The following is a 23,307-nucleotide window of genomic DNA, read 5'->3' as shown; positions in this document are numbered from 1 at the left end:
TGAATCATAGTTCCTCCATTTCCCCTCCCACTTCCCAAACCTCCCACATGGTTCATTCCCTGGTCCAAGGTCACTGGCAGTCACCATGGGATTACTGAGGTGAAAGGCCTTCCCTCACCCTCTGCTTCCTCAGCATGGGCCTCACCACGTGACAGGAGCGCCCCTCTTCCTGGGATTCAGGAGGAGAAAGCACTGCAGCGCGCCACCCGCACTAGTCACTCACGCCCGCTCCATTCCACCCTGTCCCCTCCGAGGATCATGCTAAAATACCTACCTTCCATCACTTCCCCTACCCAACAGCAAAGTTTAGTCCCTCTGCCTGGCAGGCAAGGGTCCCTCCAACTAGGCTCCCATCATAGTTCACCCTCAGCTGCCACTATTCTCTGGCCGGGACCCTGGGCTCCGCCTGAGACGTCTGCCCCTGCTCCCTTTCACCCCTGCACCCTCCTGTCTCCACATGGCCCACAGGACCAGGACTGGACAGGCTGATTAACATATGGTAGAGACATCAGTCAGAAAGCTGAATGTAGTCCGAATGTGTTCCAAGCACTCTCTCCGCAAGTGTGAAGGGCCTGGACGTGTTGGTTTTTTTTTTTTTTTATGAACTGCAGGAAAAAGCACCATCTCTGGTCCACCCCAAATCCTCCCCAGCACACGTCCTACCCCATCCTCCTCTCAATCCTACCACTCCGTCTCGGTGGTGTCCTGTCTCACGGTGACACTCCTAACACTTTCAGTTAACTTTCTTGGTTGTTTCATAACAATCCTAGGAAGTTGGTAGGATCTAAATGAATACTTGCTGCTCGAATATGTAAATACAAATGCATATGTAAACAGACATACCTTCACTTCTCCAGAGAGTGCAGGATGGCTGGGATACACCGCACTGGAGATGCAGTATTTAGGGCCAAGGGCTCAAGGGCAGGAACACACAGTGTCTTCTCAAAGCTCCCTCTTGCCAAAGGTGCTAAGGACAGCATAAGGACCCCGATACTTTGCCCTTCTGCTTCTCCATCTCTGTCCGGCCAGAGCTCTAGAGAGGGGCTGTCAAGAGCACACTCAGATGGATTCCAGAGCAAAGGCAACCACGTTTCTGGCTATCATCCTCAGATACAGATCAGGGACAGCAAAAGACCCACATGGACAAGCTCCCCTTTCTCAGGTTAAAATACCCCTCAAGGCAGCAGTCTCTGGACAACATGGTGCCATAAGTGACTTCCCTTAACAACACGATGTATTTCCACTTGCCCTCCCCCCTCCCACATACTGCTTGCCTATTAAAAAGGGATCAACATTCTAACCAGACTTACAGGCTTACACTCTCCTGCCAACACCAACTCCGAGGGGCAATCAGAATGCCACCTGGAAAGGGTTTCTGATTTTTAGCTTGCAACTCAGACATCCTCTAGTTTGGATGACTTTCAGCCCCAAACAGAGAGGAAAAAAAAAAAAAAGACAGATACAAGAATTCTTGCGGCAGCACTATTCACAATAACAAAAACTTTGGAAGCAACCCAAAAGCCCATCAGCAGGAGAGCAGATAAACAAACTAACCAACTTTCACACCGGAATAGTATAAAACAAAGTGAATGAACTACAGCAACATTAGCATTGGGTGTATATTACAAGTTTTCAGTAACTGCCTTTTGGCTGCTACTCACAAGACCAATTCATTCCTCAAGACCTCTCCTCCAGAAGACTGGAAGGACTGTCTGAATCTGAAGACAGGAAATCTGAGTGAAGGAAATGTTGAAATGCTGGTTGAAGTAAAAATACTAAAATAAAATAAAATCTCTTAACCAGGCTTCCAGCTTCCACTGAGCACTTACCCCCAAACTCTCTGAGTCCCTTCTCTCTCTTTTTAAGTGTAACATATATACACGTGAAGTGCCCAAGTCTTAAGTGTACAGCTCAATGAAACAGTCATTCTTTTAAAGTACAAATCTGATCACAGCACTTCCTTTGCTTTGAATCCACGATGGCTTCTCAGTACAAGTGGAATCAAATCTGGGACTTCCCTGGCGGTCCATGGTTAAGACTCTGAGCTTCCACTACAGGGGGCATGGGTTCGATCCCTGGTTGGGGAACTAAGATCCCGTGTGCCGCAGCCAAACAAAACAAAACGACAAAACAACAAATGAGTCAAATCTAAACCACTTTTCCTGGCCTGTAAGTCACTGTGAGGTCTGGTCCTTGCTAACCCCACTGACCTCACCAGGATCCAGCCACCCAGGCCTTCTTTCTGTTCCTTTAGCACACCAAGCACATTCTGACCTCAGGGCCTTTGCACTTGCTGTTCCCTCTGCTGAGAATGCCCTTCCCCTAGATTTCATATCAAGTCTCAGCTCAAAGGTCACCTTCTCAAAGTGGAGGGCCACCTGGTTTCAAAAAAAAAAAAAAAACTACTCACAAGTCATTCAGAATCCCAACACTCTGTTTTATTTTCTTCTTACCATATATCACTATTTTACAGAGTCTTCTTTCTTTTGTTTTGTTTTTTTTTTTACATATTTATTATCTATCTCCTCCTACTGACTGTAAACTCCACAATGGTGGAGACTCACGCCTATCTTCTTCCCTGAGCCTGGAGGAGTGAGTGCCTGGCACCGGGAGAGCCCCCAAAGGATATCTGCTGAATGATGTATTAATTTCCCACGACCCCCTTGTCCAGGGCCCCCGAGTTTAGAACCTTACTGTTCTTTGATCTCAACCCCCAGTCGAACTATTAGCAGTTATACGGGGAGGGACACCCTCTCCTGCAGCTTCAAGAGAGGTGAAGACCCCCAGAGAGCCAGAGAAGTCTGTCTGGAGTTGGAATATAAAACATAAGGTAAATAAAATAAAATAAAATAAAATAAAGTAGAACATAAGGTGGGGTGGGAGACCCAACAGTAAGGTGGTGGGAGAGGCACAGACAGGAAGCCTTCCTTCCCCATCCTGGAAGCAAACGTGCCGAGGACAGGCAACCATCTGATTGCCCTGCTGAAAATTCCACGTTAACTTTTCCCTGTGGCAGGGAGAGAAAAGGAAAGGAAACCCCGCAAGTACAGGCTGTTTCTAGAATTTCTCAGCTGGTCATGGAAACTCTGAGTCCCGGTCCCGTTGCTCACAATCTCTCTCAATGTGCCAACTGTACATATCCTGAAGTGCGGGGTGGGGTGGGGGGGCTCGTGGGAGGGACCAGTGTGAGTAGCCATGGTCACAGGCAGAATCTGGCCAGCAGAGCGGTGCATGCCACGGTTTACCCATGGTCAAGGCCTCTGCCGTGGGAAGCACCTCCATGGCGTCTGGTGGATGGCAGGGGGCGGCCGAGGCGGGAGGAACAGGAAAGGGGACAGAATCTGTTCCTAGGGCTGGTCAGGCTGCCCCAGAGGGCACTTTGGCTGGTGGCCCTAGTCTGGGGGAGCAGGCAACTTTGTACTTTTTGCGCTTTTCTGGGAAAGGTGATGAGAACAGTTGTGGCTTGCTAGCCCGGTTAACTCCCCAGGGACATGGTATCCTGAGAACTTGCCCAGCCTCTCAGAGGGGAAATGGTCAGCCCTGAAATATACATACGCCAATCAATGTCACTGGCCGGCCTTCAGGAAGCAGGGGGAGAGGAGGAGAGGCAGGGAGGGAGTCCAGGGCCTTCTGCCTCTGGCTCATCCCTGATAGAGAAAGCCGGGCCAGCTTCCCTGCAGGCCAGCACGGCTCCACCTCGCCCCAAGCCTCACATACTCTGTGCTCTGAGAAAAGCGAGTCTCGGGGGCTGGCCGGGGCCCTCTCGCTTCCAGGAAAGGAGGAGGGTAGCCTGCAGTACAGCCTGCTCCCTGGGATTTGCAGGGCTCTCCTGATTAGCAGGACACACGTGCCCCACCTCACTTTCTCCCATACAAACCAAACTTTCAGGCTTCCAGTAAAAGTGAGGATACAACAGTGGGTTTGGGTTTGGGTCTGGGTTCGGATCTGCCGACCCCCGCCTTTGGGAGAACAACCCAGAAATCCTGGGAACCGGGGGGTAGAATGCAAGGCCTTCAGGTGAGCTGGCTGCCTCCCTGCACCCACCCAGCCCAACCTGACAGCAGGGCATAGGGAAAGACCGCAAGGGGAGAAGGGAACCTGCCTAGAAGGAAAGGAATCAGTGAGAGCCAGGAGTAAGTTGGCCCAGGGCCAGTCCCTGCCCCCAGGGCTGCAGTCAACAAATATTTATTAAGAACTTACTACATTGGGATTGACATATATACACTAATATGTATAAAATGGATAACTAATAAGAACCTGCTATATAAAAAAATAAATAAAATAAAATTCAAAAAATTTTTTAAATAAAAAATAAAAATAATTATAAATAATAAAAATTTAAAAAAAAAGAACGTACTACACAATTTGTTAAACTACCCTTCTGAGATTTAACCAATTTACTACTACTACTATCTGGGGGTAAGGATGCCAGCTTCATAAGATTCTCACCAACGCTGAGTATTAAAATAGGATTCCATCTTTGCCAAATAGGTTAAAAACCATTTTCATCATTCTTTTAATTTGCATTCCTTTGATTACCAGTGTGCTTAATTGCCTGTCACTCTCCTTTGCCCACTTTTGCTGACCCCTATTTACCTTTTTTTTTCATTGGTGTACTTAGAGTTCATCGTATGGTAAAAATATTAACCTTTTGTCACATGTTACAAATACTCTTCCTAATTAGTCATTTGCCCTTTAATTTCATTAACTGGTCTTACAAAATTTTTAAGTAAAGTCAAATATATCCCACTTTTCCTATAAGGTTTCTGCTTTTAATATCATGCTTGGAAAACCCTTTCTCACCCTGAAATTACAGAAATATATACCCATTTTTACTTGCATTAAAAAATTTAAATCTCTAAGTCATCTACGATTTAATTTGACATAGCGTGACAAAGAGAATCTAACTTAAAAAAAAATAGCCAATTATCCCAATGTTTTTTAATGAACAGTCTATTGTCCTTGTAAACCTCAACTGTGGAGTCTATAAAAGGGAAGAACCAGAGGTGAAGTCAACTACATCCTTTGCGCTAAGAAAGCCCACAGGGGGCTTCCCTGGTGGCGCAGTGGTTGAGAGTCCGCCTGCTGATGCAGGGGACACAGGTTCGTGCCCTGGTCTGGGAGGATCCCACGTGCCGCGGAGCGGCTGGGCCCGTGAGCCATGGCCGCTGAGCCTGCGCATCCTGGAGCGTGTGCTCCGCAACGGGAGAGGCCACAACAGTGAGAGGCCTGCATACCGCAAAAAAAAAGAAAGGCCACAAGTGGCTGTTCTGTTGGTGAAACCTAAGTGCAGGGCTGTGGTGCCATCTCTTTCTCTTCCTCCCTCCTGCTCAGAGGTACAGGCTCGACTACCATGAGAAGGAAGTCCTATGTGCTAAGGATGGCAGAGCAGAAAGATCAATTGAAGACAGCCTGCATTCTTGCAGGCACCACTGAGCAGGAACCCAGCTTCCCACAGTGAATCGCCAGATGCTTTACATGCTGTTTGCCCAAACCAGCCTTGACTGGACTCTGGTATTTGCATCTGAACACTCCTGTAACTCATCCACAATCCTTTCTTCCCTAATTTTATAATAATAAGAATTGCTAGGATTTACTGGTGTCTGCCAGGCACTGTGCTAAGCAATTTGTTTTCATTATCTCATTTACTCTTCTCAACAACCTTATTTTAGATTCCACAGTACTCCCCTAATTATAAGTATCAATGACAGCTTTTCAGAGCATAAAAAGATACTGCATTAAATGTACACATCACTGAGACACCTCCCTATTTCAGAAACATGAAAATAAAACAAAAAAGCATTTTAAAATTGAGGAAATATGGTATCAACCCCATTTTACAGATGTAGATACTGAGGCTAAAAAGACTTGCTCAAAATCACACCATAACTAGTAATAAATAATACCATTGTTGTTTGCTAAATTCCTACGTGTACTGAGGTTTGTTTTTGGACGTTTCTGGTCTGTTCTATTTATCTATCCTGTGTCAATGTCACATTTAATTTTTTATTTTTAATTTTTTCTGGTAAAGCAAGTTCAACTTCACTATTTTCTTTTAAAAATTGTTCTTGGCTATTCTTACACATTCATTCTTTCAGAAAAAAACTTTTAAAGTCATCTTATATGAAAAGACAACCCTCAGAATGGGAGAAAATATTTGAAAATGAAGCAACTGACAAAGGATTAATCTCCAAAATATACAAGCAGCTCATGCAGCTCAATATCAAAAAAACAAACAACCCAATCCAAAAATGGGCAGAAGACCTAAACAGACATTTCTCCAAAGAAGATATACAGAGTGCCAACAAACACATGAAAGGATGCTCAACATCACTAATCATTAGAGAAATGCAAATCAAAACTACAATGAAGTATCACCTCACACCGTTCAGAATGGCCAACATCAAAAAATCTAGAAACTATAAATGCTGGAGAGGGTGTGGAGAAAAGGGAGCCCTCTTGCACTGTTGGTGGGAATGTAAATTGATACAGCCACTACGGAGAACAGTATGGAGGTTCCTTAAAAAACTGCAAATAGAACTACCATATGACCCAGCAATCCCCCTACTGGGCATATACCCTGAGAAAACCATAATTCAAAGAGTCATGTACCACAGTGTTCACTGCAGCTCTATTTACAATAGCCAGGACATGGAAGCAACCTAAGTGTCCATCGACAGATGAATGGATAAAGATGACGTGGCACATATATACAATGGAATATTACTCAGCCATAAAAAGAAACGAAATTGAGTTATTTGTAGAGAGGTGGATGGACCTAGAGTCTGTCATACAGAGTGAAGTCAGTCAGAAAGAGAAAAACAAATACCGTATGCTAACACAGATATATGGAATCTAAAAAAAAAAAAAAAAAAAAAAGGTCATGAAGAACCTAGGGGCAGGACAGGAATAGAGACTTAGACCTACTAGAGAATGGACTTGAGGACACGGGGAGAGGGAAGGGTAAGGTGGGACAAAGTGAGAGAGTGGCATGGACATATATACACTACCAAATGTAAAACTATGTAATGTAAATGTAAAACTGCAAACTATGTACAGCAGACCAGTTTTCCTTAAAATGTATGCATTCATAGAAAAAATTTAAAATATATAACAAACTGTTATTTCTTGGTGGTAGGTTTAATGGTAACTTGTGTTATCTTTTTATTAGTCTGCAGTTTCTACAATGAACTTGCATTACTTTAAGAAGAAGGTTAAGGGAGTTTCCTGGTGCTCTAGTGGTTAGGATTTGGCGTGCTTTCACTGCTGTGGCTAGGGTTCAATCCCTGGTTGGAGGAACTGAGATCCTGCAAGTCGGGCAGGGCAGCCAAAAAACTAAGAAGAAAGTTCATTTTAGAGTTCAATTAGGAAATGGGGAAGGCTTTTTTTTTTTTTGATTTTTCAAAAATATTTATTTATTTTTGGCTGCATTGGGCCTTCATCGCTGCACACGGGCTTCCTCTAGTTGCAGAGAGCGGGGGCCACTCTTCGTTGCGGTGCGCGGGCTTCTCACTGCGGTGGCTTCTCTTGTTGCGGAGCACGGGCTCTAGAGCGCAGGCTCAGTAGTTGTGGCACACGGGCTTAGTTGCTCCGCGGCATGTGGGATCTTCCCGGACCAGGGCTCGAACCCGTGTATCCTGCGTTGGCAGGCGGATTTTTTTTTTTCTTTTTTGCGGTACGCGGGCCTCTCACTGTTGTGGCCTCTTCCGTTGCGGAGCACAGGCTCCGGACGCGCAGCCCCAGCAGCCATGGCTCACGGGCCCAGCCGCTCCGCGGCATGTGGGATCCTCCCAGACCAGGGCACGAACCCGCACCCCCTGCATTGGCAGGCGGACTCCCAACCACTGCGCCACCAGGGAAGCCCGGGAAAGGTTTAATGATGACCAAGTGGAAGCCTTTTCTCTCCCCTTTTTAAAGATCTTCACTTAGAGTCTGGAGGTGGATTCCAGTCCTAATCTGCCATGGGCTGGACTTCATGTGTGCCTGGTGCCCCAACCTGCCTGCTCCGGTGACAGGGCCTCACCTCAGTTCTCCTGAATCAGAGCTTCCTGGGTGAGATCCAGGTATCTGTACGCGCAGTTCTGACAGATCAACCTGGCTCTTGTCTGGGGCACTGGTCTGACACTTCAGTCTAGTCAGGACTGCTGGACTAGACACAGACTAGCTCCGACACTCTGTGGTTTACAGAAACTCTTTGAAGTCAGTTCCCCCTCTCTGCCAAATGGGTACTACAATGTCTTCCGTGCCCTTCCTACAGGGAAACAACATCAGTGAGAACTCCTTGCACAGAGACGAACTGTTGGCATTGCAAAGTGTCTAGCATGTAGGGACTCTGAAGCCAGAGTCCTCAATCATTTATACCCACCTGGCTCCCAGATCTGTGCCAACACGAGGGAGCAGGCAGCCTGAGGCTGGGCCCTTGCCTCCTGAACAGCCAGGCCTGCTCTCTGACTCTGGTCGAAAAACAAATCTCCCTTCTCTTTTGCAGCTCTGTGAACCACAGTTTACAAAGCACAGTTCCCCCGATCCTGAGCGTAGTGGGTTGAATAATACCCGCCCCCCCCCCGCCAAATCCAGGTCTACCCAAAACCCCAGAAGGGAACCTCATTGAAAAATATGGTCTTTGCAGATATAATGATTTAAGGATCTCAGAGATGAAGTCATCTTGGATTTAGGGTAGTCCCTAAATCCAACGATGACTATGTTTATAAGATAAAGGAGAGGGAGATTTGGACACAGAGACACACAGAGGAGAAGGCCATGTGCAGACAGAGGCAGAGATGGGAGTTATGCTGCCACAAGCCAAGGAACACTTGGAGCCACTAGAAGCTGGAAGAGGCGAGGAAGGATGCCCCCTAGAGCCTTCAGAGTGAATGTGGCCTTGCTGACCCCTTGATTTCAACCTTCTGGCCTCCAGATCTAATAAATTTCTGTTGTTTTAAGCCACAGAGTGTGGTTATTTGTTAGGGTGGCCTTAGGAAACTAATACTTTGATGATGGAATTAAGGCTCGATAACTTTTTTTTTTTTTTTTTTTTGTGGTATGTGGGCCTCTCGTCGTTGTGGCCTCTCCAGTTGGGGAGCACAGGCTCTGGACGCACAGGCTCAGCGGCCATGGCTCACGGGCCCAGCCGCTCCGCGGCATGTGGGATCTTCCCGGACCGGGGCACGAACCCGTGTCCCCTGAATCGGCAGGCGGACTCTCAACCACTGCGCCACCCGGGAAGCCCAAGGCTCGATAACTTTTATCTGAGACTCTCTTGCTATGGTTGGCAAAATTCCAAGATGGTTCCCAATGACCCTTGTCTTTGTGTATGGGCAGGACCTGAAAATGAGATACCATTCCTGTTATTAGGTTACATTATCTTCCAAAAGGGATTTTGCTGGTATCAGCTGACCAAATTAGTTGACCTTAAGATAGATAAATGATCCTGTATGGGTCAGAACTAATCAGGTAATGGGTTCCTCCTGGTGAAAGGGATTTGAACCAGAGAAGGATTCAACATGACAGTAACTTTTCCAGGGTGGAAGTCCAGCAGACCCCGATTTAACCAAGTGATCCAGGAAAACATCACTAGTAATGAGACATCAACATCATGAATGCCTTGACATGATGCTCTTAAAAGGATGCAACATCATTTTTGTGATATTCTTGCTAAAAATGCATGACCTTGTTCTAAGGAAGAAAGATAGAGGAATGGTTACAGATTGAAGGAGACTAAAGAGAAATAACAACTAAATGCAACATGGGATGGCAGACTGGATCCTGGGACAGAAGAAAGACATCAGCGAAAATATTGGTAAAATTTAAATAAGGCCTGTAGTTTAAAGTTTTGCACCAATGTTGATTTCCTGTTCGTGATAATTATACTATGGAGTGAGGGATATAAAGGAACTCTGCTATATTCTTTGCAACTTTTAAGTCTAAAACAGAGTTTTTAAAAAAAGGTTTAAAATGAAAGGAAATGACTGAGCAGATAAACAGAGGTTGCCTCAGGGCCACAGGATTAGACTTCTCCCATACTTCTTTATACTTGTCAGTAAGTATGCATTACTCTCGATAATCAGGGGCAGGAGGTTGGATGGAGTAAGTGGACTGGTGCAAAGGATGTAGATTTGGGGCCACTGGAGTTGCTCTGGATAAGAGCAGGCTGGACCCCAAGACACCACTGCTGAAACGAGCAGCAAGTCTTCGATAGAGAAACAGCTAAGACTTAGAGAATACTGGTACCTTAGACCCCAGAGCCCTTCAAAATAACTGGATCCAACCTAAATTTCTAGCCACAGTCACTTGCTCTTTCTTCTATCAGCCACTCTGACCTAGGGTGACCACCCCTGCCCCAGGAATATACATCTCAGTGCCATTATCCACACAACTCTCCCGGCCAGGAGCCCTCCCTCTCTTCTTAACTTTCAAAACTTCACTTAATTCCACCTCTAGGAAGCCTTTCCAGACCACTCCTGCCCCCCATCGCCTTGCCTTCTACCGGCCTCTTTAAGTATCTCTTGTCTGTTCCACTCAATGGAGCTTAACGAATGCCACAGATAGCATGTTACGTTTCCATATGTACTCAGCTCATCCCCACACATATTTTACAAGCCTCTTTGGAACAGAGACAGTGTTTGCCTGTCTCCGAGGAGCGGGAGCTCTTAGCTGAGCTCTGCTGGCCGGGCCCATCCCTGCAGCAAAGAGGCTCCCTCTGCTGTCACCAGTCCAGGATTCATTGACCAAGAGTCTGTTGTGTCTCTTCCCACACTTCTTCTTTTTTCTTTTTAAAAATAAAGTTATTTATTTATTTTTGGCTGTGTTGGGTCTTCGTTGCTGCACACGGCCTTTCTCTAGTTGCGGCAGGTGCTACTCTTCGTTGCAGTGGGCGGCCTTCTCACTGTGGTGGCTTCTCTTGTTGCAGAGCTCAGGCTCTAGGCACACAGGCTTCAGTAGTTATGGCTTGTGGGCTCCAGGGCACAGGCTCAGTAGTTGTGGTGCACGGGGCTTAGTTGCTTCGCGGCATGTGGTACCTTCCCGGACCAGGGATCGAACCCGTGTACCCTGCATTGGCAGGCGGATTCTTAACCACTGCACCACCAGGGGAGTCCATTCCCAAACTTCTTTATGCCAGTTGTTTGTTTTTATGATTCTAATTTAATTAAATAGTAACTGAAATATAAACGGAGAAAAAGTTTTTATTTCTACAAAAATGAAACTTAAGTGATCTAGAAGAGCAATTCTGAAATTGTGGTCTTAGAAGACACCTAGGGTCACTGAGACTGTTTCAGGTCTGCAAGGTAAAAACTAGTTTTATTATAAAATTAAGATGTTAAAAGCTTTTTCACGCTCATTTTTGAGGCTACATGAAGTGTGATGAATGTGTGCCTATGCAGTCTTAAGTTTTCTGAAAATTTCTAAGGTAGAAGTTTAGGGTATGAATATGTGTGTTCTCAGAGATTGACTCAGTTTGTTTTCAGAGATTAACTCGGTTTGTCCACCGAGTATTTACCAGCAAATGTATGCTATACCTATTTTAACCTGTTATCTCATTATTATCTAAGAAATCATTATTTTGAAATCCTGAAGATGCACAAAAATGTAAAAATAATGCCACTTTTTCCTCGACTTTTTTTTTATTTTGGAAAGTTATTTTTCATAAAAATATGCTTTTTATGTTAACATGTAATGACCTTTATTTTATTCATTTAAAATAGTGAATGAATAAACAACATTTTATATGTTTTCATTTTTAACATGGTAAATAATAGATATAGCCAAAAAATGAAAGACAATATTAAGGAATCCTAGGATCAGAAAGTTTGAGAACTGCTTACCTAGAAAGATGTGTTACAAATGGAAAAAAAAAAAGATTAATGCATTAGTGCATTAAAAAAGTAGGATTCTGCACATGGACTGGTTTGCAAATATCTTAAATTATTGCTCTATTATTATTATTATGCTTTTTTTTTTTTTTTTTTTTGCGGTACGCGGGCCTCTCACTGCTGTTGCCTCTCCCATTGCGGAGCACAGGCTCCGGACGCGCAGGCTCAGCGGCCATGGCTCACGGGCCCAGCCGCTCCACGGCACGCGGGATCCTCCCGGACCGGGGCACGAACCCGTGTCCCCTGCATCGGCAGGCGGACTCTCAACCACTGTGCCACCAGGGAAGCCCTATTATTATTTTTTAATGGAGACTAATTAACAGATGTATATATCCTGTCACCCAGCAATCTCACTTCTGAGAATTTCTTCAGTAGTCATACACATAGGAAATGCCATTTGTAAAGTTATTCACTGTAGCACTGTACATAATGACAAAACATGCAAACAACCCAAGTTGGGGGAGAGAGGGATGCAACATATGTTGGTTTAAAAATTACTTTTGCTTTCCTATTCTGGAATAATATGCAGCTATAGTAAAAGAATAATAAAAGTATTTCTGTGCCGATGGGGAAAGATCTAGAATAGTTGCTAGGTGAAAAAAGCAAGGTGCTAAACAATGCCTAAAATGTTAACTTATAGCATTTGTAAAAATGGGGTGGGATGGGCAGAGGTGAGACTTTTCACTGTATGGGGTGAGGGGGGGTGTGTAGTTGCTTTTTCAAGTTTTTTATCCTCCTGATCTTTGAACTATGTGAATATATAGCCTAGTGAAAAAATGTTTTTCCATTAAAAATTTCTTTCTTCCAGTTTTATTGAGATATAATTGACATACGGTGAAAAAAATTTAAAAGAAAAGAAACAAAAAATCACAAGTGTGATTTTTATATACAAACAATTTGCAAGTTTAAGTAGGGGACCTAGAGACCCAAAGAAAAAGGCTTAGCCCTAAATTAGGCTTTGGCAAATAAAGATATATGCATATTGGGGGTGGGGGAATTGGATGAAGGCAGCCAAAAGGTACAAACTTCCAGTTATAAGAAAAATAAGTGGTAGGGAAGTAATGTACAACACGGTAAATATAATTAACACTGCTGTAGGTTATATATGAAAGTTGAGAGTTAAATCTTAAGAGTTCTCATCACAAGGAAAAAAATTTTTTTTCTATTTCTTTAATCTTTTATCTCTATGAGATGATGTATGTTCATTAAATTTATTGTGGTACTCATTTCATAACTGTATATAAATCAAACCATTATGCTGTACACCTTAAACTTACACCGTGCTGTATGTCAGTCTGGAAGAAAAAACTGGAAGAAAAAAATGCATGCACATGTTTTTAAGGAAAAATGAATTGTTCAAAACATGGATTTAAAAAAAAATTCCCAACGTTTAGCTGACATTTTTTATTAATTACTAATTCTGAGTGCATTGAGTAAGAGCCTCTAGGGACCCAATGATAATAAATTCAGGACAGTCACATTCTTATTCCACCAAACCCCAGGACTCTCCTGGGCCTGAAGCTGGAGGAAGGTTAGGAGGCCCGGTGTTGCAGTCAGATCTGAGGCAGGGAATTTGGTTTCCCACATAGGGGCATGCCAAGTGCTCTCTCCGGGCTGATTCTGTGGCCACCTTCCCTCCCACAGGGGGCTCTACCTCTGGATCTCACCTGGGGCCCAACAAGGGGTACCCCCTGGGAGCCTCGGTGGCCACAGTAAGGGTGAGAACAAGGCAGCTGGACCTCGAAGACCTTGTGGTGAGGTCGCCCTGCTTGCCCCAGGAGGGCACGAGGCCCCTGGCTGGCGGTAGACTCTGGACTCCTTATCTGCAGGCATTCTGCCAGCCCGCCAGCCTCGAGGTCAGCAAAGTCCCATTGTAGACACCGAGAGTCCTGCCTGGGGCCCCATCATCATGACCCTTCCTCAGCCTCTCCCCACCCTCCTATGTCTCCAGGGAGTCAGGAAGAGAGGGGAGAAGACTCCTCCAGAAGAAATTTCTATCCACACAAGCAGAGAACTTCCCAAATAAGCACAGGGACAACTGGCTCCTTTTTCTTCATGTTTCCAAGGAAAAGTCTAGGATTATCAGCAATTTTATCATCACACTTAGGAATGAAAACTGCACCTTTCTTTGGTCCTCTCAATCAAGCCTCTTGGCCACTAGCAAACAATGTGACTTGGAAACACCAGTTAACCTCTCTAGATCCAGTTTCTTTAGCTGTAAAACAAAGGGCCTAGACTCGAAGATTCCCAAAGTCCCTCCAGTTCAATATCCTATCATGGGTGGTTCTGCAAAACGCTTAATCGTTATTTTCTGCAGGCATCAAGTACGAAAAGGCTGAATTATTCTGGAGGAGATCCCGATTTCCAGACATATACATCTGTTCATGGCACTGCCACTTAGATCACAAGATCCTGTAAATATTGGACATGTATTGACGGTCCTCCTGGAACTGAGTGAGGTGTGAACAGGTAAGGAAGAGAAGATGGTGGAAGGGGTTTGAAAACCGAAACCAGTCCAGTGACTGATAACTTACAGTGCGTGCGCATGCGCCAACACACACGCACGCATGCGCACAGATACACACGCAGTGTTAGTCCTACCCGCCTATTATCAGCCCGGAAACTGAGTATCTCCGTTACCTGAAAGAATCAAAGTAGCTCCCAAAACCAAAGGTGGAAAAAAAGTCTTTGTGGGACAGTGAATATGTGGAACAATCCCTGGCAGGCCACTGAAAAGAGGCCTATCCGGAAAGGCATGGAAATTGCATCCATGTTCCCAAGGAGGTGATGAATCAACCCTACATCTGGGCTCATACCATTCCTACAACCCAACCTACCTATCAGCTCCTGGGACCCCTAAATAATCCACTCCATCCCAGAGAAGATGATGATAATGGTGCTGTAGATGACCACAAACCTCTACTATGCTCCAGGCACAACCACAACATGATGCACAGCAGTGAGGACAGGTCTACAGACGTTCAGAAGTGTCTCCTGCTGGAGAGTGATGGGGCCAGGTTATGAACAGATTTACCTGGCTCAAAAGCCTGGAATTCTCCTGTCACCTTATACCATCTCTAGTAGAGTGCTGTCTTCTCTGAACTTGACCAAACACAACAGTGTGACCTCTCTTGTGTTGCTACCTATTCTTCATGTATGGATGTTCCTTCTCCCCCACCAACAAGTGTCTCCAGGAGCCAGGCCCCATCCCCTCTTTGCACTCTCCAGTGGCCAAGCGCAGAGCCAAGCACGGACCAGGCACTGTGTATTTACACACTGCAGTGATGAAATACTGAGAGCCACGGGGCCCTGGTACCTCAACGTAGTCTTCTTGCCTAAATGACAAGGCCAATCATTCTGTTTGGTGCCCTCTGCAACCCAGGAAGAGCACCACTAGTCTATATCGTGGCTATCGCACAATTTATGAAAAACTCACCTCTGAGCCTCCAACAGGAAATGGAATATGCAGTTTTCAATTTCAGGTGCTAAAAGTTATGATTCTCGACATTCTTTCTCTTGCTTCATTAAGTTTCTCTCCGTTTTTATGGCTCTTGTTTTAAGAGTTAAGGATTAATTGTAGATGCTGTGGGTAAGAGACCACAGATCTAATCTGACTCCTTCTTCCAGACACAGGGCAAGTTAAGAGCAGAGCTGGGACAGAGGCCAGGAAGCCAGGCCAGTACCCACCACATTACCACCACCACTTCCCAGCAGCCGACCTAACTGGCCTGGGGTTCCTAGGAAAGAGTGACTCCAGACAAAACCAAGCCCAGGAAGGCTACAGGAGGAAGGGTCAGGTCAAAGCTGCTCCTCCTCCCACCCTTTCTTAGGCCCCCAGGAGAGCCCTCAGCCACTCTCCAAATCATGCTCACATACTCACGGACACCCAGGCCCTAGCAGACTCTAGATCCTCAAAACTGAAGCCACAAGCCAGAGCTGCGGAAAATTTCTTGACTCAATTCGACCCCAGGATCACACTGTAAACTGCTTGGATGGTATTTTTTCCCATTGCCCTAACCCACCAAGAGAGGGCAGCCTGAGCCAGACCACCTAACCCGGTCGGTAGGGACCAAAAATAGCTAAAAAGCCATGCCCACGGGATAAGCCAGGTCGGAGTTTAGTTAGTCCCTCCTTTGCCATCCTCCAGCTCCTGCTCCGGGCCGGCCGGAAGATACGGGTCATTTATCTCCAGCTGGGAGGCGGTCTGGCCAGGGTGGGGTGAGGGACTCAGTTCCTGAAAAGCAAAGTCCAGACACCAGTGCACCATCAGAGCCGCCCCGTGAGCTGCCCACCAGATTTGCCCATCTACTCTCTGCTTTTTCTGAGCTCGGGTTCGTGGGCTCCAGGAAACCTCTCAGTCTTTTAGTGCGGCTATCGACATCCTGCTCCGGCTCCCACATCCCGCGCTCTCCAGCCAAAGGGACCGTAGCTGCGCCTTCTCTTCCCTCGCCACCAAGTAACCCTCGTCGTGGCACCGCGGCCAGGTAGCCAGGTGTCGCCTCCATCCAGCGTCCCGGTCCGCATGCGGGTGCGCCGGAGCGACTCCCGAAACCGCGGCCGGGCTCGGGGTCCTCTGCGCAGCCGTGCCCCCACCCCCACCCGGTGACCCCGAGCCCCGGAGGCGCACTGCTCCCGCGCGCGATGCCCTATCCCCGGGGCACGGAGCCGCCCCTCCCGTACGCCCTCCCCACCTCACCTGAAGCTGGGCGGACGCCACCTGGCTCGGCGCACCCTCACAAACCAGGCCCTCGGGCGGCCCGAAGCGACAGCAGCAGCGGCAGCAGCAGCGCAGCTAGGTCGGCGCGCCCGCGCAGGCAGCACGCCTGCCCTCACCCCCCGGCTTGCGTCCTTCCCCCGCGCGGCGCGCATGCCCCGCTATATACCCTGCGCGTCACGGCCGGGCCCGCCCCCGCTCTCGCCCCGCCCCGCCCCCGCCCCCGCCCCACCCCACTCTCCCCAGGGCCTGCCACGTGGGGCCCTGGCTGGCTGTAGGGCTACGTGTGTGAGCCGGCTGCCAGCCGCCCGCTAGACCCGACCAGCGCTTGGCTTGCCCAGGCTTGCGGGGCGAGCCAGCGCACTTCTGCGCCTAGCCCGCCGAGAGCCTAGCTTCATCTCGTAACCCTGCCGCGAATTCCATCCCACAGGCTCCTCCTTCCTCTGGAAACCTCCCATTAAGACCTTTTCCTCCTTACGTGGGAAGTTCTCACAACACGGCCTCCATCTCCTCGGAGTAACACTGCTACCCACCTAATATGTATATATATATCTTAACACTTCTGATGAATGTAAAAAGCTCGATTCTGAAACACTCCCTGGGAGGGGACGTACCCATAGATAATGTTTTTTCTGCATTTTCCCACCAGACGAAAGAACAAAAAATTCCTGTTCAAGTTCTAAATAAGCCATTTTATACTCATTTTCGAATTAGATGTCGCACCACATATTGCTTAACCGAAAGCTGGGAGAAATGTTAATTTTTGTGTGAGGAGTGTCCTAGGAGTCTTTTCTGATGTGGAGTAGTTCTATTGAGATGGATATCAAGACTCGGAAATGCAAATTTCTTGAGAAAATAAGCCACCCATTAAATTCCCATTGTTCTGTTCTGCTGGACGTCATGATTGTTTCCTCTGCAGCTAAGCCAGCTGCCACCTCGGTCTATGGGACCCAAAGGAAGGGCTTTCTAAGCAGAATTGTAGCCTGTTAGTACCCAAGTCCCTGTTCCAGCTCAATGACTGGTGCTCAGCCGACACTAAGTGTCTCTGTATTTGCACAGGGAAGGGGGACCACATCCCACCCTGCAAGTCCTGGGGAAAGGAAGGCCCATGATGGCAGTGCTTGTGATGAAAGGAAAGCAGACAATCCCTGGAGTGGGTGGCAGGAAGAATCCAGGCCTCGGGGGCAGCCTTGTTCCTCCTTAGGAGGAAGGTCGAGAGGGAAAAAGAGGGAAAGCACTGAAGCAAAGCCAGACCAGGCCAGATTGTTTATGCCACTCTTGGAGAGACTAGCTGGGCCGTGGGTTTTTCTAAAACTTCATTATCCTCACCCTGCAATCACAGTGCTCCAGGTGAGTAAGAGGTGGGGTGATACTCCTCTCATTTTCCAAGAGATTTCAAAGTAGTTGTATCTCTTGCAGAATCTCCCTCAGAGCCCCTTCATCTTTGTAATAACCCTTTATATTTGTCTTTCTTGGTTAAACTCGAGTATTTTTCAGACATTATGTCATTCATGTGGGACTCTCAACCCCAAATCCAATGGGCTGTCAGAAATGGACCAGTCTCTACCAGGCCTTCCTTTTCTTGAAGTTCTGGAAAAGGAATGAGAAACTCACCCAGTGATTAAGTAAAACAAGCATGCTTCTAACACACGGAGCTCTGAAAAGTTTGGAGCCCATAAATACATATTACAGAGGTGTTAAACTCTTCTAAAAGCAATCCCAAAGGCTCTTCCAGGCAATGTGTCAATACTACAAACAGGGGGGAAGGTACCTTCAGAGAAACGGGAGGGGAGGCAGGACGAGACACCCCACCACAGGCCCTATCACAGCATTCTCACTTGTTTGCAACCAGAAAGGGGTAGAGCTGCCAAAGTCCACCAGAGCTGATAAGCTATCAGTAATCCATTAGGGAATTCAATTAATTATTAACACAGCTAAAAATCAAAAGGTCTTAACTCTCCATAGCCACCCCCACACAAAATTCTTTAGGTATACCCAAAGTCCTGCCTTGTCCCGCAGTCTTTCCTGCCTAATGCCAGGTTTGAAGCCCCAATTCTTTCTCTCTACCTAATATAGCCCTTTTTCCTCTTATTTCCCCATGTCCACTTCTTAAAATTCTAACTCTTCAAAGCCACCTCCCTTCAGAAAGATTCTTGATTCTCCTGAAGCATATTTGACCTACCTCTTCAAACTTTTTACTGTAACCCACAGTAAAAAATATTTTACACTGCATCTCCAGTACAAATAACAACATAGCAAACAAAAATCTTACAAAACTTCCTTAGTATAGTCAACGTTCTGATATTTTATATTGTTTCAATTTTTAAAAAGTGGTAACAAACCCACTAAATTGATTTTATTGGATCATGACTCACAGAATTAAAACATTTTTTATGGTTTATGTACTTGCTTTTCCCCTTAAAAATTATTTCATTTCCATCTCTAACCTCTTTATTGGACCTTAATCTGTCTTGCTTACCAAAGATTTCTGTATATACCTGCATCCCCTAACATAACATCTTGCACATAACAGATGCTCAATAAAATATTAGTTGGATGACTGAACAGGTCAGCTCACTAAAAGTTTCATGTTGGGCAATATTTAAGTAAACATAAAAACCTGACATTTTCATGACTGTTATTTCTCTTCTGACAAGATGCCACAGCCGCCTGCCTTTTCAAAAGATATGCAGACAGATTTCTTGTAGCTGAAGTGAGTGGAACAGCCTTGAGAAAGAAGCCAGGGAAATGAGACCCTGGCCCAGAGAGTGTACAAAGTGGGACTGGGGACTCGAAATCAAAGCCCGCTCTGTGGTGTGTTGACGAGGTAGACAACTAGATCAGCAGGGTGGGGCAAAGATCCCCCTTCCAGCCCCCAGCTATCAGGCGAGCTCTAGAGAGACTGAAGAGAGAAACCAATGGCGAGGTTTCTAAGACACTTTAAGGGGAAAAATGAGTTATGTTTTGGCATGTCTTAACGAATTCAAGAGGATCAGAAGGAATGTGAAGGTTCTATTTACCCAAAATCATGTCAGAGGACTAGCACCCCACACTCTGTCAGACAAAAGAAAACATCTTTAGAAGCCACATTCGTCACTTCTGTTATCATCTGAGGTTTCAGCAGGCAAAAAAAGATAACTGGGAAAAATAACACTTGGTTCAGGAGCAAGTTATCTATAGGAATTTGTTCATTTCATCTAAGATACCTGATTTGTTGGCATTTAATTGTTCATAGTATTCCTTTATAATCCTTTTCATTTCTGTAAGGTTAATAGTCCTCTCTTTTCTTTTTTCCCCCCGGCCAATCTAGCTAAAGGCTTGCCAATTCTGTTAATCTAAGGAACCAACCTTTGGTTTTGTTGATTTTCTGTATTATTTTTCTATTCTCTACTCATTAATTTCTGCTCTGATCTTTATTAGAAAATATTATTTTGGTCATCTATCTATCTATCTTATTTATTTCTGGCTGCATTGGGTCTTCATTGCTGCCCGCGGGCTTTCTCTAGTTGAGGCAAGCGTGGGCTACTCTTTGTTGTGCTGCGCGGGCTTCTCACTGCAGTGGCTTCTCTTATTGTGGAGCACGGGCTCTAGGCGCCCAGGCTTCAGTAGTTGTGGCAGGCGGGCTTCAGTAGTCGTGGCACATGGGCTCAGTAGTTGCGGCGCACGGGCTTAGTTGCTCCGCAGCATGTGGGATCTTCCTAGACCAGGGATCAAACCCATGTCCCCTGCATTGGCAGGTGGATCCTTAACCACTGCGCCACCAGGGAAGTCCCAGTCCTCATCTTTGAATGAATGTTTAGATGGGAACAGGATTCCAAGTTGACTTTGCATCTTTAAGTTATTATTCCTTTTGTCTTGAGCATCTGTTGTGGTTGGTAACAAGTCTGCTGCCAGTCTAACTTCTTTCATAAGCAATCTCTCTGGTTGTTTTTAAGATTCTTTGGTGTTCTGTAGTTTCACTACAGTACATCTAGGAGTGGTTGTGCTTTTCTTTATCCTCAATGAGTTTCTTCAGGTAGAGGATTCATATTTGTCTCTCATTCTGGAAAACTCTGTATCGTCCATAATTGTGTGGCTTAATCTATTTTAACCTGCAGGAACTCCTATTAGACCTTCTCATTCTCTCCTATATCTTCTTTTCCATAGTTCCCATTTATACCTCTGTGTGCTGCAATCCAGTTGATTATTTGTTTCTCCAGGGCTCTGGGCTCTCACCAGTCTGGGCCAATCTTCATGGTAGGTTTTCAGCATGTGGTCCTTCTACATGCTAATATGAATTCAGGCTGCACACGCCTGTCTGTGGCCCAAGCTTGGGGATTTCTCATAAATGCCTTTCGTCTAACTTTCCTGCTGCTGCCCCAGGATGGTTGGCACGGACCTTCTACTCTGCTCCCCTTCCAGGCTCCAGCTCTCTTCATCTAGGAGAATTCACCCCAGCAATCCTGCACCACATAAGGTCTAAGACTGCATCTTCTACCTTTATCTGGAATGCAAAAGCTCAGTGCTCCTGTCCCTGCATTTTGTCCATAACCCTGGGATGCCGTGTTGGCATCAACTATAACCACTCTGGCTTCCCTTTCTTTCTTGTGCCTCAATATTTTCCCTCCTTCCTCCTTCCCCGCCATCTTCCTCTCTTCCCTCGTTCCATTTCCTGAAAATCCAGCTACTTAACATAAAAAAAAATTTTTTTTTCCTATGTCGGCCAACCTTCGTCAGTATGGTCAGCTCAAGTCTGCTGGGTTGCCAGACGTCTCCCGTACTCATTCTTTTTCTTTTTTGTGTGTGTGCCGTGCAGCTTGGGGGATTCTCAGTTCCCTAACCAGGGATCCAGGGATTGAACCCCAACCAGGGCAGTGAAAAGCGTCGAATCCTAACCTCTAGACCAGCAAGGAACACCCACACTTACTCATTCTTAAAAATATGTATGTATTTTTTAGAATAGCTTTAGGTTCACAGCATAGTTTGCAGAGGGTAAAGATTTCCCGTATACGTACAGCCTCCCCCATTATCAACATCCCCCACAAGAATGGTACATGTGTAACCATTAGTGAACCTACATCAACTTACCATAATCACCTAAAGTCCCAGTTTACATGAGGGTTCATGCTTAGTGTTTCACAGTCTATGGGTTTACACAAATAGATAATAACATGTATCCACCAATACAGTATCATACAGAATAGTTTCCTTGCCCTAAAAATCCTCTGTGCTCTGCCCATTCATCCCTCCTCTCCCCTAACCCCTGACCCTTTCACTGTCTCTAGTTTTTGCCTTTTCCAGAATGTTATATAGTTGGAATCATACAGTATGTAACCTTTTCAGATTGGCTTCTTTCACTCAGTAATATGCATTTAAGTTTCCTGCAGGTCTTTCCAATAGCTTGATAGCTCACTGCTTTTTAGCACTGAATAATATTCCATTGTCTTGTCGTACCATAGCTTATCTATTCACCTACGGATGGACATCTTGGTTGCTTACAAGTTTTGGCAATTATGGATAAAGCTGCTTTAAACATTCATGTGAAGGTTTCTGTGTGGACAAAAGTTATAAACTCATTTGGGCAAATACCAAGCAGTGTGATTGCTTGATCATATGATAAAAATATGTTTAGCTTTGTAAGAAACTACCAAACTTTCTTCCAAAGCGGCTATACTATTTCGCATTCCCTCAGGCAATGATGAGTTCATGTTGTTCCACATCCTCACCAGCATTTGGTGTTGTCAGTGTTTTGGATTTTGGCCATTCTAATAGGTGTGCAGTGATATCTCATTTTAATTTGTAATTCTCTAATGACATATGATGTTGAGCATGAACATATGATGTTCGAGCCCTGGTCTGGGAAGATCCCACATGCCACGGAGCAACTAAGCCCGTGCGCCTAGAGCCAACAAGAGAAGCCACCGCAACGAGAAGCCGGCGCACCACAACGAAGAGTAGTCCCCGCTCACCACCAACTAGAGAAAGCCGGCGCAGCAACAAAGACCCAATGCAGCCAATAAATAAATAAATAAATAATTTTAAAAAAGAAATTTTTTTTTAATTTTAAAAAATTTAAAAAAAAGAAATTGGGTTCCTTCTAGAATGAGTTCAAGAAGCACTGCATCATTTAAGGTGGAGTTTCTAAATAAACAGAAAAGGACGTAGTGGTGAGGCAAGCAGCCAGGGTGCTTTGGGAAGGTATTTTTAAAGGTTACAGACACACCATGAAGTACATGCAAAGAAGGGCAAGCATTAGGAAAAGGTGAGAAGGGAGGGCCACCCTTAGGAGCTGGCTCTCACTTAGGCTAACAGAAACTGACGGGAAAAGAGATTTTTGAAAACAAGACAAAACACACACACACACACACACACACGGGAAAAGAGATTTTTGAAAACAACACACACACACACACACACACACACACACACACACACACACACACACACACACACACACACACACACACACACACTTGCCTCATTTGTCCCAGAAGTAAGACTGTTAGCGTCTTTTCCAAGAAATCTTACTGCCAGATCTCAGTGAAATTACCTGGGTACTAATACTGGAGCTGCATCCAGCATGCCTAGTAACAAATTAGTAATTTTAACAAGTGTTACAGCTCTACAAAGGAAAAGAACTATATCAATATCATGTGTCAATGACATTATTTCAAACACAACTACACATTTATTCAAATTTGTTTTTATTTATTTCCCACCCCATGACCCAGTCATTCCACATTA

The 23,307-nt window shown here is 45.6% G+C and overlaps 1 protein-coding gene across 7 annotated transcripts in view; it reads right to left on the bottom strand.

Annotated features, from left to right (window-relative positions):
- Positions 1-16,717, bottom strand: part of SLC39A14 (solute carrier family 39 member 14) — a 46,181-nt gene extending 29,464 nt beyond the window's left edge. For 2 of the 7 annotated variants that reach the window (XM_082615858.1, XM_082615856.1), the window contains exons 1-3: positions 16,567-16,717; positions 15,307-16,104; positions 10,571-11,157 (exon numbers count right to left, since the gene is read on the bottom strand). In XM_082615858.1, the coding sequence (XP_082471984.1) occupies positions 10,571-10,589 (19 nt within the window). In that variant the 5' untranslated portion in view covers positions 10,590-11,157; positions 15,307-16,104; positions 16,567-16,717. Of the gene's footprint in view, positions 1-843; positions 1,045-10,570; positions 11,158-15,306; positions 16,105-16,566 lie in introns of all 7 variants that reach the window. The other 5 variants (XM_082615857.1, XM_082615861.1, XM_082615859.1 and 2 more) reach the window with 5 other exon arrangements.
- Positions 16,718-23,307: the final 6,590 nt, after the last annotated feature.

This window comes from Mesoplodon mirus, assembly GCF_964341445.2.
Source record: "Mesoplodon mirus genome assembly, chromosome: 1".
Classification (NCBI taxonomy): Eukaryota; Metazoa; Chordata; class Mammalia; order Artiodactyla; family Ziphiidae; genus Mesoplodon; species Mesoplodon mirus.
Note: the sequence above shows the minus strand (reverse complement) of the source record. Positions and strands in the feature narration are given on the sequence as shown.